Source organism: Nematolebias whitei, chromosome 4 (genome assembly GCF_014905685.2).
Source record: "Nematolebias whitei isolate Nwh7 chromosome 4, NemWhi1, whole genome shotgun sequence".
Classification (NCBI taxonomy): domain Eukaryota; kingdom Metazoa; phylum Chordata; class Actinopteri; order Cyprinodontiformes; family Rivulidae; genus Nematolebias; species Nematolebias whitei.
Window position 1 is genome coordinate 20,315,827 of NC_056501.1, and position 16,020 is coordinate 20,331,846.

General features: G+C 42.3%; 1 protein-coding gene across 1 annotated transcript in view; it reads right to left on the bottom strand.

Moving 5' to 3' along the window:
- Positions 1–8,726: 8,726 nt before the first annotated feature.
- LOC119408700 (protocadherin gamma-C5) overlaps positions 8,727–16,020 on the bottom strand; it is a 15,916-nt gene continuing 8,622 nt past the window's right edge. The window contains exons 2-5 of the mRNA XM_037675540.1: positions 15,801–15,868; positions 15,466–15,519; positions 12,660–12,757; positions 8,727–10,674 (exon numbers count right to left, since the gene is read on the bottom strand). Coding sequence (XP_037531468.1) covers positions 10,391–10,674; positions 12,660–12,757; positions 15,466–15,519; positions 15,801–15,868 — 504 coding nt within the window. The 3' untranslated portion in view covers positions 8,727–10,390. The remainder of the gene's footprint in view (positions 10,675–12,659; positions 12,758–15,465; positions 15,520–15,800; positions 15,869–16,020) is intronic.

A 16,020-nucleotide genomic window follows, 5' to 3' on the forward strand; every position in this document is an offset into this window, starting at 1 on the left:
GTGTGTGTGTGTGTGTGTGTGTGTGTGTGTGTGTGTGTGTGTGTGTGTGTGAGGGGTCAGGGTGTGGTCAGTGGATCGACCTACATCAGCTGAGCCTGCAGCGGTCTGATCTCCTTTGGGGGCAGTGAATTAGTGGTGTATGCAGTCTATATGTGTTGCACATGCACGACCTGTAAATCTTGGTCTTTCTCCATTTGGGGTGGGGGGTGTTTGTGAGGGGCAGAGCCCTGACAGAACTTGCCCTGACATTTGAGGGTCAAACAAAAGAAGTCTGAAAAATTATGACAATCGCTAAATAATTGGTTCATATGTTTTTAAAGTGATGTTCTCTGTAAAATGTTATGAACAGTAAATATCTTACATGTTGTAGAAAGATATTTGAACACCTCAGTTAGAAGGAAATGTCTAATTCAGACTAGCTTAATGAGGTTTATGATTAAAATTTCACAATGCTTCATGTAGACTCTATTTTATAAACCTTTAAAATGACTGTCAGGTGTGTGTGACGATTATTTTTACAGAAAATGTTGACATTTTTGCTGGAAGTGCGCCAGGTTGCACAGGAAGTGTTGCATCCAGCTGCATTTTGTGTTTGAAAATAACGTTTAATTTGGTTTAAATAATGATGTAATCTAAACGTTTATGAAGCAATCCACTTTGAGTTCATTGGATCTTGCCATTAGGTCATCAGTCATCTCAGATTTAAACAATTACTGCAAACTGAGGTCGTTTAAAAACCTATCTAAAACAGGTAAATGTTGTTTGTTTATATTTTTCCACATAAGTCTACTTAAAAAAAATCTGAGCTCTCACTTTGAGGATGTGAGTTAATGGGTTCAGTTATTTGTCTCAGAAAAGTCCTTCATAACTCCAGCTCTGTATCTGAATTGTTTATTGAACTTTTTAAAAACATTTGACCGTTTTCATCTTGTTTAAAACGATTAAGGAGGCTGATGATTTATAGACTAAAAGTGTAACATTTAATCAAAACTTTCAGCTTATTTATAACAAACCTCATCGTTTGAACATTTCTGGTGTGTCTAATGGACTGGAGACATTTTTTCAATGAGAAGAATGTTGATGTTGTTTAATAACATTCCTTTAAAATGTGTCAAATGTAATTAAGCAGACAAGGCTCAAAAATATAAACTACATTTTATATTGAATTTATATTTTTTCTATCAAACATTGAGCTAATATTGAAAAAGAAATTGCTCTTATAAATAACAATTTCTTGTTAAAGGTATGACATCATTCCTTTTGACTGGTAACCATGGTTACCATTAACCTCCTGCTGTCTGATAGCAGCACCAGAGCCTGACTTTGTCTTCTCCCCATCCTTTTTTTTTAATAACCTATCCCTTTTCTTTCTCACAAGTCCCCTTTTATATCCCCTCGTCATATTTTTTGTCCAAATATTTTCTTCCACATTTTTTTTATGTCTCTTTCCATCAACTTTTCATCTCTTTGTCTTCCCTAAAACGTGCTCGGTTTAATACATTTTCCTTATGTTTTCACTGGAGCTCTCCGGCTCTGTTTCCTGGTGTGCACGGAGGTTCTGGTGGTGTTAGAGGAAGTGGATGAAAGGAAAACAAAGAGAAATGCGTGCAGTTCTGCAGACGACCCACATTAACGCAGGGAGAACACAGGTGTGTGCACGTATAGCTGCAGCTGAACGTTGTCTGCAACAAAGATGAGAGAATGGTGCTCAGTCAGCCAGAATGGCATGATGGTAAGAAATAAAAATAAATAAAGCAGTAAAGCAACCAGAGAAAGGAAGGTTTGGGGGCAGAGGGGGGGGGGGGGGGGGGGTCATTCTGGACCCTTTAGGTTCTTTTGCACAAATTTGTTTCTTCAGTAAGGAAATGTGTGGCCCATTTGATCAGAACTTCATACAGGATGGGCGGTAAACGAGACACATTAGAAGCCTTTGTGCAGCATATAGTCTTTGCTAATAGCTTCTTTGTGTATTTTTTTTTTGGGGGGGGGGGCATAAAAAGACAAAAACTCTGAATCCTCCTATTTTCTTTCGTCATGTCCTCCTGTCTTCTGGAGATCGACTCTGTGATGCCAGCATCCCTCCTCCTGCTCCCGACACGAACACAGAAGACGAGAGGGGAGGGAAGAGGATGGTGGAGGTTGCCATGGAAACTGGGAGTTTTTTTTTTTTTTTTTAGTTTGCTCGCCGACATCATCTGCTGTTGCTCGATGCGGAGCGAGCGCATGAATATTTGAGTTTTATGTACACAGACAGACGAGGCAAAACAAACTGCTCTCTGGACCTCCACTGATCCCTGAGAGGTCATGAAAGGAGGAGAGGAAGGGAGGAGAAGATGGAAGGTGGGGTCGCTGACTGACGGACCGTATTTAGAACAGACGTATTTAGGTTAGTAAATGGGACAAATGCAGGAAAATCCACATAGTGGGATAAAAAAAAAAAAAAAAAGGAATTTGGCAAAATAAAGCATTTAAAAATGCAGAGTAAAGAACAAGATTAGAGCGGAAGAGAACAAAGAGAGGTGGAGGGAGGGGCGGAGGATGACACGCCATGAGAGCGTGTAAACTGGGGCACCGGAGCAGGATTTTGTTCCACCAAACATCCTGCAGTGTTTTGAATTCATAATTTAGTTTTTATTTCTTCCAACAAGAAGTTACTTTTTCCTGCAAAACAAATGAGACAGTGAGATGATTTATAATGTGCACAGTCACAATTATAAAGAAATTTGATGATCTCATCACTGACTAAAAATAGCTCCTAAAATATGTAACATATACAAGTTATCAGTAACTTTTACTTTTTCTGTGTCTCATTCTGCTGCAGCAATTGGTTCAAACTTCTGGCATGTCTTGTGCGTGAGTTGATTTCCCATGGTTCCACAGTGTGTTGCCTCCTCTGATGGGTTTAGCACCTGTCCCAGAGGCCTCGGCGTTCAGCAGAGTCCCTCGTGTCCCATCAGCTCTGCTGATATCCAAACCACTGCCCCAACATCTCCTAACATATTCCCACGCTGCTTTCAGTTGATTTCATGCATTCGTTATCCCCGGGTTTAACAAATATACAACCTTCTCATCAAATTCTCTTGTTTTTCTGTTTTCTCTGACTGCTGACGGCTGTTCCTTCATGCTGAATCCATATTGTTGTTGGAAGTCTACTTTTTTATTTCACATTTCTAAGACTCGACTTCCTGTCTGCTGCTTGTTTACAAGCAACATTGTGTCATTTAAAAAAAAAAGAATTAGTAAAGTCATGACTTGCATGGTCATCACCCACTGCTGAAGGCAAAAGGGCTTGTTTTATCCTGTGTCTGTTAGCAACATTTTTGATGAACCAGTAAACAGATTTAAATGAACCACTCAGAAAGTAATGGTTGGGTGTACATCAGCAAGTGATCAACTTTAGGTGTCAACCCCATTCAAGATGACTGACGCATGTATGTAACCTCAGAAAGCGCAGCGGTGACTTTAACTTAGCCTGGTTTTCTGATGAAAAGCTAAGATTTGGAGCAGGTTTCTGCAGCATCTGTGAAAACTGCATGAATGGAAGCTTTGCTGAACTGATAGAAGATCTTGACTTGTCCTGCATATTATTGTGTTAAATGACTTTAACTGTGCTGTGTAAAAGTTTAGGGATCGTTTGTCGTCACTGTTCGTCAAATATGATCAAGCACAGACGGCACAGATCGGCTGCGTCTCTGGTTTTTAGTCTGCAACAAACACAAGATGTCTTTCTGACTTTGGCGTTTTGATCTTTAATATCTGCACCACAGCTGAGGAGCTGGAAGGAAGTTGTCCTAGCTATGAAGACTGGAGCCCAGAGTCTCTGGTTCTACTCCTGCCTGCGTGCTTGATGGAGCACGCTTTATTAGCCTGAGATATCCACACAACAGCTGCAGCGTTTCCGCAGCAGCACCTGTCTCGTGGCGCTGAGCTGTCGACATGTCTCTCCGTCAGGGTCTGCACATTTACGGCGTGTCCAACATTTGGAAACACAAACACACACTTAGGTCCTCAGCTGACCCCCCCCCACATGGACACACATGGACACAAATCCAACACACGAAGCAGAACTGACTCGTTTAATGTTTACTAAATCTTCTGATTCCTGTCCGTTCTCTCATCACTGGATTCTGGAAATTTCTGTAACCATGACAACGGCAGCGGTGGAGGGAGCGGATTAGATGATCCGCACTGTGCTGAGGGGGGTGTGGTTGCTGCATGTGTGTGTTTGAGTGCTGGGGGCTGCCTGTAAAGCAGGATTGGGATGTTGCTTGAATGTTGTTTTTCTGTGCATGTTAAAGAGACATGATGGGGGTAAGGGGGGGGGGGGGGGGGGACCACTCTGCCCCAGATGGAGGCTTTTAATCTCCTGTAAACACAAATATTGTTCAATCGTTTGGGCGATACGAAATTTTTTTTGCTGACAATTTCAAAGCAAATCCACAAAGTAACCAGCCCCGTACCTCCGTTAGTCCATGTTCACCCATCGTTCTCCCTGAGATTGTCATTCCCAACTTCATTCCTGTCTCCCACCCCCCTCCACCCCCTGTCTGACTCCCATCCTCCCAGCTGAGAAAACAGTTGCAAAGAGCTCTTGGCAAAGTAGATGAGGCAAGAGAAAGAAAGAGGGAGAGAAGGGGGGGCTTTTCAGATGAAGAGAGAGACAAAAGTGTTTGCAGCTTTGAAAGGGCGCATTGTGCTCCTCTTCCACGTTGCTACAGCTCCATCTCTGTGATGTAGCCAAGCCAGCAGCCAGCACATTAACTGCGTTTCTTTAAATCAGGGGAGTGTTGGAGCAGCGCTCAGGAGCTCCAGCTCTCCAGCGCTCTTTCTTTCAGCCAAACACCAACTGGGCTTGCTCGTTACTGAGTGAGCTGATAGGCACATTCCTCTCAGCTGAAATACTAAATGAAAGCAGACTTTTTGTGGAGAAATGTTTGTGTGTTCAGGGGAAGAAAGTGAAGATGATTGGAGAGAGTGCATGGATTAGGTGCTCAGTGGATGTTATTTAATGTTTGATAGCGTGCAGAACTTGTTGGGCAGTATTTTTAGAGCTGGCTGAGTGAGCCAAAATAACAGGCTTTTATTCCTCTCTGTCCCAGTTTTATTGTTTTTAACGAGAGATCCATCAAAGAACAGCTGCGTCTTTTTAGGCTGACTTTAACCTGCTGCTGTTTATTAAGTTCTCCCTTAATTTGGATTATTGTTCATCTCAAAGTGATTTTTTCCCCTCCCCTTAAAGTCCAGATTAAGTTGGTCTTTGTGCATCCAGTGTCCACAAAGTGGGTCTCTGTCCTCCAACATGTGGTGACCCAGAGACAGCTGCAGGATGGGAGGAAGGAGGGGAGCAGGGAAGGAAGTAGAGGGAGGAAGCACGTGGAGGAGGAGGGGAGGTGTGGGGAGAGCTTTCCTTCCTTTTACTTCACCTCTGAAGAGTAAAAACTGGCGGGAAACTCAGTTCCTGTCCCGCCACGGCGCTGTATGCCGTCACATCCTCCTGTTTACTCTGACTAATCAGAACATTCAGGGCCTGGAATCAGAAACCGGCTCTTCTTGTGAGTCACTTTTTGAGAAGGACGCTAATCTTGTTGCTCTTTTGTGCTGAAAATGACGACAGAATAGAAGAAAATGTGATTGAAATGTCTTCAGGGCATCGTTCTGGTTGTGTCCGACTTCTTTCAAGTGCAGAGGGTGTCTCTGTGGACAACCCCAGGCCTGTTCAGATTTACTCATGAAGGAAGAGACGATGGAGTCTGTGCTGTCCAGCCCGTCTGACTAATGTTGTGTTCCCACACAGAAAGTCCATTGTCGGCTTCCAGTCTGCTGTGATGTCTTCTCCTTGGTCAACCCTGCTCTACATCACTAGTTACAACCTTCTTTTTACTGTTTCCCTCATTGTGTACTGTATATTTGTGTGTGTTTAATCGGCAAGAATGTGCTTCATTAAATGAGTTAGGGAGGCAGGACGAGAGAGGGCAACACCAGAACAATCTGCCCTTTCTGCTGGGTCTCCTCTTGGGGGAAATGGGTGACACATGGGGACAGCAGGACTCTGTGAGTCACAGGACAACACATATCAGCTGACAAAGGGACTCTAAAGCTGTTTTTATGCTATAGTCAGTGTGATCATATGAATATTTCCTTAGTTTCCCTCGATTGTTCACCAGAATTAGATCACCCCTCAGATAAATCTCCCGTGAATCAAGCTGTGACGAACCCACAGTGGCTTTATTGCTTCCGAATCATCTGTTTGCGTCTCCGTGTGGGAAATTCCCTGCCCAGTGTGGCCATGTTTCCAGCATATGTCTGTCTGTGTTGCCAGGTTTGACTAATGGCTGAATGTGTTTGCCTTCTTGAGGCTCGATCTGTTTTGCCAGGCCACAGCAGCAGCCAGTAATGGCCACTTCATAGATCTGTAGTGAGGATGTGTAGAGAAGAGGAAAGGCATTGAGCTGGGGCTGACAGTTGCCGTGGCAACCGCGTAACACATCTAGAGGAGGTTGAAAGGAGTCAGCCATTTTGAGTTTGTGAGTCTGCCGTGACTGATTGTAAACTACTAATTGTTTTGCTTCTCGTAAATTCCTTTCTTTTGTGACTCTCGCATAAGAACCTCAACTTTGAGAATCTGCATTTACCCTCATTAAAGAAAATGGGTATAACGCTTGATTCAGAGCTTTGCTCATATAATTTCTCCTTCTTCTCTGTCTTTTCTCCTTCCATCCCCCAACATCTGCAGCATCCTTTGCTGGGTTCTGTTCTGTGACATCCCATGGGCTATTTATAGACGTGTGTGATTGTGTAAGACCATCTGAAAGGCATAAAAGCTTTAGCAGACCATGATCGTTCCCCATGCGAGCCCCAGGTCCTGCAAGATCAAAACAAAGAGCTGGCATCTCTGATGGGCAAGAAAGAGAAATATGAAGTTTGAATATGTGATTTTTTTTCCTTTACTGCCAGTGATAATAATCTGCACATTAATATACAACTTTTCAGACAGACGTTCTCTTATCAGCCTCAAACAGATGCTCCAAAATATTATGAGTAATCAGGGATCTGCTGTAGTATTGTCTGTGTTAAAATCAAAAGTCCAGATGTTCTTGTAGAAATGTTAGCAACAATGAATACGTTATAGAAAATTTTGTGAATGACTTCAGTTGAAAGAAACGAGGTTTAAGTCTGACCTGATGAACATACAGCCTGTCAGAGCCAGGTCCAAACCAGCGTGGAATGCTGAAAACTTGAAACCGCTCCAGTTTTTAATAAAAAAGTCTGTAATTCATGTCAGTGTTATTTTATGTCTTTATATCTTTGTCAGTTTTGCAGCAGAATTATTATATTTTGTAGGAAGTGCCCCAATGCAGAACCAGAAGTGCTACGGCCATTTTCTGCTGCCATTATTTGTTTGGGAATTTCAACAGAACCTTTCATTCATTCTTTATTTAAACAGGTTAATCCCATTGAGCCTCGAGAACTCATTTACAAGAGAGACTTGATTTCTTAACAAAGAGTGATGACAAAAATGAATAACAATGACAACAATAGGCAGTCATAAAATAGGCTTAGGCATACTTTCTCTTTTTTTAACAAATCAAAACAATCAAAACTAAATAGCAAACAAAATGACAAAACTAAAATCAGGAACCTGATGTAAATACACGTGTATTGTGGAATTGATGGTGATGTAAAGGTTTAGAAAAAAATGTTTTCAGGAGCAACTGTGATTTATTTATTTATTTATTTCAAATTTGACTTGTTTTAAGACATCGACAATCCAATCTGGAATAGGTTACACTTGAATTAGCTGTTAATCTGATCAGAAGTAACTAAATTTCTCCAAACTGGGGTTGTTCATAGAGCTATCTGCAGCAGGTATGATATTGTTTACTCTCTCAAAACCTCACTTCAAAAGAATGGAAACTATTGAAGAATTTTGACTCAAACGTCTTGATTGTTCAAACTCTTCTTGTTTTGCTCATCCTTCTTAAAGACTTAAAAAGAACCAGATGAGCCAGACACGCCACTGAACACATTTCTTGATAAATTAAAAAGCTGAAGTTAAAAAAAAGCAAACGGCACACTGGGACAGATAAATCCTTACTGTTCAGCAAACTCATTAACATGTAAAAATGACAACAAACAATGCATTTAAAGTTTTTAAAATGATTTATTTTATTTGAAATGTCAGTGTTCAAGAGAAAATAAAACAAATATAAATATTAGCATAAAAATAAGAGAGTAACACGGGAGTGAAGCGTGGAAGAGGAGGACTAAGCGTTTGATAAGAAAGATAATACAGCAGGATAGAATAGTATTAATTCAGCAGCGGACGGACTTACACATATATAATATTTATAATCATTTGTTCATATGGACAGAAAGAGAATGAGAGGCATTATTTCACAAATGCACAAGAGAAAAAAAAATCACCGCAAAATAACATTGAGGTTACAGAAGGATAGAAACATTTCCATAATTTTTTTTGTCTTATTTCTTTACAATATGATAAAAGATAGATAAAAGAGAAAATAAACACAAAAATATGCGCAACACATACCACAAGTTAACTAGTCTACGTGTGTCACTTTGCTTACTTGTCTAAAGTTATCTTTAATTCATTTATTTACACAGACGAGTTAGTCGGCTTCCATGGTGCTTTAGTTACTACACTGCAACACAAACGCTTGAAGAAGAACATGTCCGGGTTTTTGTTGTTGTTGTTTATTGGATTATTTTTTTTTAAGTGTGGTTTTTACTGTTTTGCTTTTTTGGAAAAACAAAACGCAACACATTCCAGTAGAGCACATCACCGCGTTGAGAACCTTCTATTGTGAAAATCTTGGAAGAGATCCCTGCTTTAGAAATGCTCTGCTCATACCATCGACCAGACTCGTGTTTATTTACAGAGGGGGGTCGAGCTGCACAGATGGGGGGGGGGGGGGGGCAGACAGGTGAGAGGCAGAGAGGATCAGATTTCCCATTGATTACAAATAAATTTGGAAAAAGCTTGTGAGCAGCTTTGTGCTTGGTGACCTCTACCTGGGTCAGTGCTTCACAGAACGTTAGGAGGGGGGCAGATCAGCAGTGGTTCCTCTGTACATTCAGTGGGTGGAGCTAACATTGCATCACACATACCTCCCCTCCTTGTTTGGCACAATGATGTCACCTTGATCCGTTTGCCTCTCACCGCATCCCTTTCATTCCCTCCAGTCCCATCTATGAGCTGCCTTCTTATTTTCATGCAGTTTTATCTGGCCTGACAGAAAACGGACGGCAAACTAAACACTCCATAACGAACTCCATTACTGAATTATAATCTTCCAAAAGGGAAAAGAAAAATTAAACATCCAGAAATTTCTTCAGCACCTCAAGGAAGTGAAGGGTGAAAGCTTTATGAAGGCCCTAGAGGCTTACAAAGTGTCTAGAAACTCCTAAGCGCTTAAGTTTAGCACGTCTACGTTTCCCTAAAGAGTGTAGTGATTACAGCCCCCAGCACGGTCTCCTCTTCAGAACACGGACAGCGCATTTCTCTCAGTTTGGCTCAAATTGTGGGGTAGTGGGTGAGGGAGGAGCATGGGCTGGGTGTGAGGGAGGGCAGCTGGGTTGAGCCTGCAGACAAACCGCACTGCTTTTAATGCCTCCCCCATCCTCTGCCAGCCCCTTCCCGTGTGTGCATGCTCAGGCCATAAAAATATCACAAGATTTCTTCATTTTTTTTAAACTATGATTACAAAAGTAATTCTCATTTTTGCGTCAAGTAAATGCTCCTTGTGCATTCTGTTGACTTGCGATTGGAGGGGAGGAAATTAGATTCAGGATGTCCTCCTCTTTGCTTTTGCAATGCATAGTTTGCAACTCTAAACTAGCCTATGTGGTTTGAACCTTAATGAGCATGCAGAAGAGTGTAATACCTGTCAAACAGCCTCTATGCTGAGGCTGGCCCTACGCAGGAGTCTACCGGATGGCAACGTGTGTACTTTACAACAGCTGACTTTCCTCACCTTGAGGAAAATGCGCAACAACTCCAACATGAAAGACATTAACATTTCATCTCTGAATACATCGTCGTGTGTAGCCTTGTCATCCCAGCAAGGTTTGTTACACTAAATCTGTGTCCAATAGTTTTTTTTTTTGTACTTTTTTTTTTTTCATTGAAAGAAAAAGAACACAACAGGAACCCCCCATACCCAGCCAAAAATACCTACCCACAAAGACTACATGAACAATACCCGATCTTTAAGCAGGGATTAGTAAGAAGAAAAACCTCCAGCACGTTTTGGATTCTTCAAGGAACCACCAACAGCATCCAGCAAAGCAGTGAGAGACCTAGTAGAGGGGTGTGGGGGGGTTCAATTTCTCATCACATCATGCTCTCGCCCCCTCGCCCTGTCCACGTTTACTTCTTTTCCTTCTTGGTGGACTTCTTCTTGGAGGCGGGGGTCTGGGCCGCCTTGGGGGGTTCGGCCTGGCCCGAGGACTGAGGCGGGGGCAACGCCTGCTGCGTGGCCTGCTGAGCCAAGGCTTGCTGCTGCTGGGGGTTGGAGGTGAGGGTGGCCGTGCTGCCGGGGATGTAGACGTTCTGGCGGTAGTCCGGCACATGCTGCAGGGTGAACTGGGGGCTGTACCGGGTGCTCAGACCCATGGTGCCGGGCCCGAGGGTGGCCGTGGCCTCGCTTACTTCTGGTGGGAAGAGAGACAGAGTTGGGGGGTATGAGGGGAGGAGGTGTGGAGGGACAGGAGGAGGAGGGGTGAAACGTGTTAAAAGTGCTGGAAAGTTTGACTGTGGCAGCAGTGTTAAAAAGAAGCAGTGAAACAACAAATGTCAAGCTTCCAACGTGAAAACAGGTGCAAACATCAGAAAAAGACGAGCTGCAGCAAGCTGGGATGAAAACTGAAGACATGAACAGAATAAGATGTGGAAAAGTGATGCAGCGCACGTGAAGTTGACAGTGTGCAGGAAACGTTTTGGTTTAGAAAGCGGGCGTTCTGGAGTGCTTGTTTGTGTTAGTGGATCTCCACTGGGCATGCTCCGTTTCTGGGAGTGCATGACGTAGCTGCTCTGTTCATAATTCTCTCCCACAGCCCCTGCATTGCAGAGCCAGAGACACAAGCCCCCCCCCCACCCACCCCCCCCCACCCCCCCCCCCCCCCCCCCACACACACACACACACACACAACCCTGTATCTTAACTCGCACTATAAACACATATTTACAGACAGCGAATGCCACTCTGTTTCTAAAAAAAAGTCTAATTTAACTCTAAATTATTCTCCTTGCCAGTGACGCTAAACAAGAGGTGATGACCTTCAGTGTTTATCGCTGTCACTGTTTACTCGTTTTCCTCCCTGATGGCTCGAGAACTGCGCACGCTGTCCAACCTTGTACATTAATCTCCTCGTGCTCAGACATTTTGTCTCTCTTCACTTCACTTTTCCATCCAGTGGAAAAATTCCACATGACATCCCGAGCCGTATTCAAGAAAAGAGTGTGTGTGTGTGTGTTTGTGTTTAAGTGTTTGTCAGTGGAAGGAGATGTGTTGAAACTAAGCTGGAAACAATGACTTGACTGTTTGGCAGTTAAACTTGTTGAGTTTATTCCTGTGTTTTATTTTTTATGTTTTTATTCTGACTTCTTTTAACTAATAATGACAATTTTTTTTCCCATCAGACTACAAAGCTGTCAACAGCCTGATGTCAGTTAGGGATGCACGATATTGGAGTTTTGGCCGATTTCCGATATGCCAATATGTTAAAACTTATTTGGCTGATAACCGATACCAATACCGATTTTTTTTTTCTAGACCTACTTACAGAGACAACATAGCTTTCTCTGCTGTGGAATTAAAATACATTATTCTGCTTGGTCTTTGTCAGTTTGGCCTGCTAGATGCCAAACAGGGGGCTGAAAACGATGTAACACTTCAACTTGGATTATGTTTAATGTCAAATTTATTCGTGACATTTACTCTCTCTAACACAATGACACTCGAACAGTGCAAATCTGTAAATTTTCACAAATTTAAATTCAACCTGTTCACAAGTGACAAGTGAAAAGTGCATAAGTAGTAGTACATTAATAGATATACTTAGTTTCTTAAATTAAAAATTAACGTAAAACAAGCCTTTTATATTGGTGAGTTATTTTAATGGGATGGCCGATGTCCGATATTTAACTTTATTGATAATATCGGCTGATACGATGACAAGCCGATAATATTGTGCATCCCTAATATTGTGTGCGCCTCTCGTTTGGCGCACCTTCACTACAGCAGAGGCAGAAGAAGATGTGTGTTGTTGAAAAATAACGGGTCACACATTTTCCTGCAGCTTTGCTTATAATCAAACACCAGAGTGTGTACAGTGGAAACACACATCTGTTGTGGTTTTAAATCACACAACATGTGATACAGAATAACTGCAGGTAGCTTGGTCCACTATCTAACTCTGGTTACTTATTAATCCCAGGTCTACAGTATGGAAACATCGATGTAGACAGAGAGCGCTTTATCAATGGGTGAGTCTGGCTGGTTGCCCTGGAAGCTACACACAACACCTCTTCCCACGCATCCGCTCGCACACAAAGATAAATACATTTGCTAGGAGAAGCTGAGCAGACTGGATGGAGGAAAAGGGGAATAAAAGTGATGGCGAGGTGTTGGACTCACCGTTGGCTGCAGCCATCAGCGCCTGAAGCTGCTCGGCTTCAGTAGGGGGCTGGGGCCAGGGACCAGTTCCCATGGCAACCTCAGGTCCTCCAGTTGCCCTGCGATCAGAATAAGGACATGAAACACGGTAAATAAAGGATGGTTCATCTACAACGTGCTTAGCTTACAGGCACAGCAGTTGGTGCTTTAAGACGCAAAAGCAAAGCAGCTGACGGTGGACTCAGCAGAAATAAAAATGTAAAGTTTACAAAAACCATCTCAAACAAACAAGCACTCTTGAACAAATGCATCTGCGCACAGATGCAAGTATGTCAGCCGGTTCGGCGTACGACACTCACTGGTACGCCTGTAAGCACCGAGCCGTCTAGTGAATCTGATTAAATATTTAATGATTCCACCTTTACAGGAAATAGTCTGCGTAGTCACACACACAGTGCTCAGCGAGCGCTGAACGTTTCCATCTGGGCACCTTCAAAGCCTGGTTTATTTGCAGCCTGCAATTTGCATGAAGGGCTAACAAAGGAGAAGGCAGACATGATCGAGTACAACTCACGTGTGCTGCGCACTAACATAAGCTCTACAACTGGGTCACGGTGCTTTAATCCTGTCTCTGCTGCTGTGGCCGAAGAGCAAACAATCTATCTTTAGATGATTAGTGGGATATAAACCACAACTAGTGGGTCAGAAAAATGAATAAAATGCCTTTCTGTATTAGAAGTGCCAGGCAAATACCAAAAGCGTGTTTCTGTGTGTGCATCTAGCTCGCTGCTTTACTGATGTGCTTGTAAGCAACGCCACGACAGGCTAAAGAGGGTCAGAGGTAAAACCAGCTTGTAATAAATGATGAAAACAGGAGGTCACGTATAAAAACTACCTGTGATATTTATTTATGTTTTTGACATGGGGGCATCAGACTAATTGGTTTCGCAGCACATCACTGACCCCATACATCTTGACTTATAAAGGATTTTTGTGTGGCTATAAGAGGAAAGTAATCCTGTTTCCGATGATGTTCCCTCAACAGAGACCTGAGCTTGTGCTTATTTATTTAACTTTGAATAGAGACTACACCACATAAATCTCTAGGACCTTTACAGACAAAGCATAAAATGCACGCATCATTACAGCTGACAAAATCTTTATATGATCTCAATTGCCTAAATCTTTTGCACATTCGGTAGTGAGACAAAGACGAGGGATGCAAACAGAAACGCTTTTGTACAGCAAACCCAACTAAACGCCCTCAAGCAAATCAGTCTGCTCCACGGATTTAAGAGAAAGCAAAAGACAAACGGGGACAAAGTGGAAAAAGGAATTCTGAGACAAAAACGCAGGCCTGTAGAAGCAAAGGTCACCAGTTTGTGCTGCCAAGAACTCTGAAGTGGGTTTCAGTTCAGCGCCACAGGAAAAAAAAAAAAAAACCAGTGAGAGAGCGAGAGAAACATGTAGGTCTTGCGCCAGGCGGCCAATGAGAAACAGGCTGAGTCAGGGAGGACATTTTGTGGCTCTTCACACAACTGAAGATAAAAAGGGAACGCTTCATTTCTGCCAAATTAGCATCTCGCTAAGCTTATCACTTCCTGTGGTTTTGTAAAGCTTTCCCTGTGGTCAGGACTGTCACTTCCTGTGGGCAAAACGGCACAATGCAGACCAGATGTTCGACCAGACAGGCTGCTGTTTGTACACGTTTTAGCTCCTCTTGTTGTTTTCATTAGCTAAACCTCATTGAAACCCATTCATCCCATCAGATGCTGAGTGAACATTTGTTGATGCAATTTGTTTTAGCTCCGATTTTATTGAAGTGGGATTCTATGGAAAATTTACAAACAGTTAATATCTCACCTGTTGTAGATAGCTCTTAAAACAACTCTAATCTCAAACATTTCACAGCAGTTCCTGCAATGCAGTTTACCGCATTGTTGTTTATGTAACATCACATGATTGATGACAGCAGATTCTGTTTGGTATTTGCTAAAGCTAACAACAGAAGCTTTAGCATTTCTGGTACAGTTTGGAGCACATCTTTCCGTAAAATCAGAATACTTCTACGTAAACGACTGATGATGCGTAGAAGTTTATAAAATAGCATTTGCATGAGCCGCTGTGAAATTTTAGAGATTGCATTTGTCCACTTCAGAGTTGATCTCACCTGGACTAGCCATTAGCTCATCAATCTAATCAGAATCAATGTCTATTTCTCCAAACCCTGACTGTTAAAAGAACTATCTACAACAGGTAAGATATTAACTGCGGTCCACTTTTCCACAGAACCCCGCTTCAGATCAATTTAATGGTTCCACGAATTTGAAACTTCCATTCATTTTCCAAACTTATTCATCAGACAGACATTTTTTTTTGTCTTTGGGTTTATCATAAACAACATAAAAAAGCCACGTGGTGATGTTGAGCTACAACCATCACAGACACACATCAAAAGCAAAAAAAAATAAGAAAGAGGAGGAGCTCTCAGACTATATGGCACACATACAAGGCACAGCAAACCTACAAAACACTGCACACATATGTGCCACATCTTTCTACGCCACAGCAGGCATTGTGGCCTATATGTATGCACATTGACAACGAACCCCATCAAACCTTCAGGGAGACTATCAGAAGCTATGGGTTAGCTACATCTACACACATCACAGCACTCGACTGCCGTGCACTACCTCATATTGTTCAGTCACTCTCTGCCCTTAGCAGTGGATCCATCAGGTTTCCACTGAGTGGGATTGAATTTAGGAAACTGAACCCTGATCGAGGACAGAAAGTGACCAAACGGTGTGAAAGTCTAAACTGGTACCTTGTCCCATTCTTCGTTGTCCATCGTATTTGTGTACCGTATGGCATGTGGGGACTAAAAACACAACATGTTATACAGCCTGAAAGAACCATGGAGCACTGAACTGTTTGTTGGGGGTAAAGAAAACACTTTAGTGATGCTGAACTAGTTGTGTGAGTTACAAAAATAAGCCACTTGAGTCTTTAAAGTAAAGGCTGAAGCTGATTTTGTCTTTTTTATGACCCATCTGGTCTTTTAAAGCTGCAGTGCCTTGTGCTTATCTGTAAATAGACTTTTTTTTTTGTCCCAGCTGGTGCATTTCAGATAAGATTCTGTAGAATGCGATGAGCAGTCACTTTTTGGAAAACTCCTGCTTCACACAATCTTTTTGAACACAAACATGGGCAAATGGAAACTCCCTAAACTACACACACATGAAAGAGGATACAAGAATAGAAAAGAAAACCCTAATCTGCTGCTACTTAAAAATCAAGTAGAAAAAAAAAATCTAATTTATAATGATAGATTCAAAGGGGAAGAAAGAAAGAATGAAAATGCAAAATGGGAAAACATCCA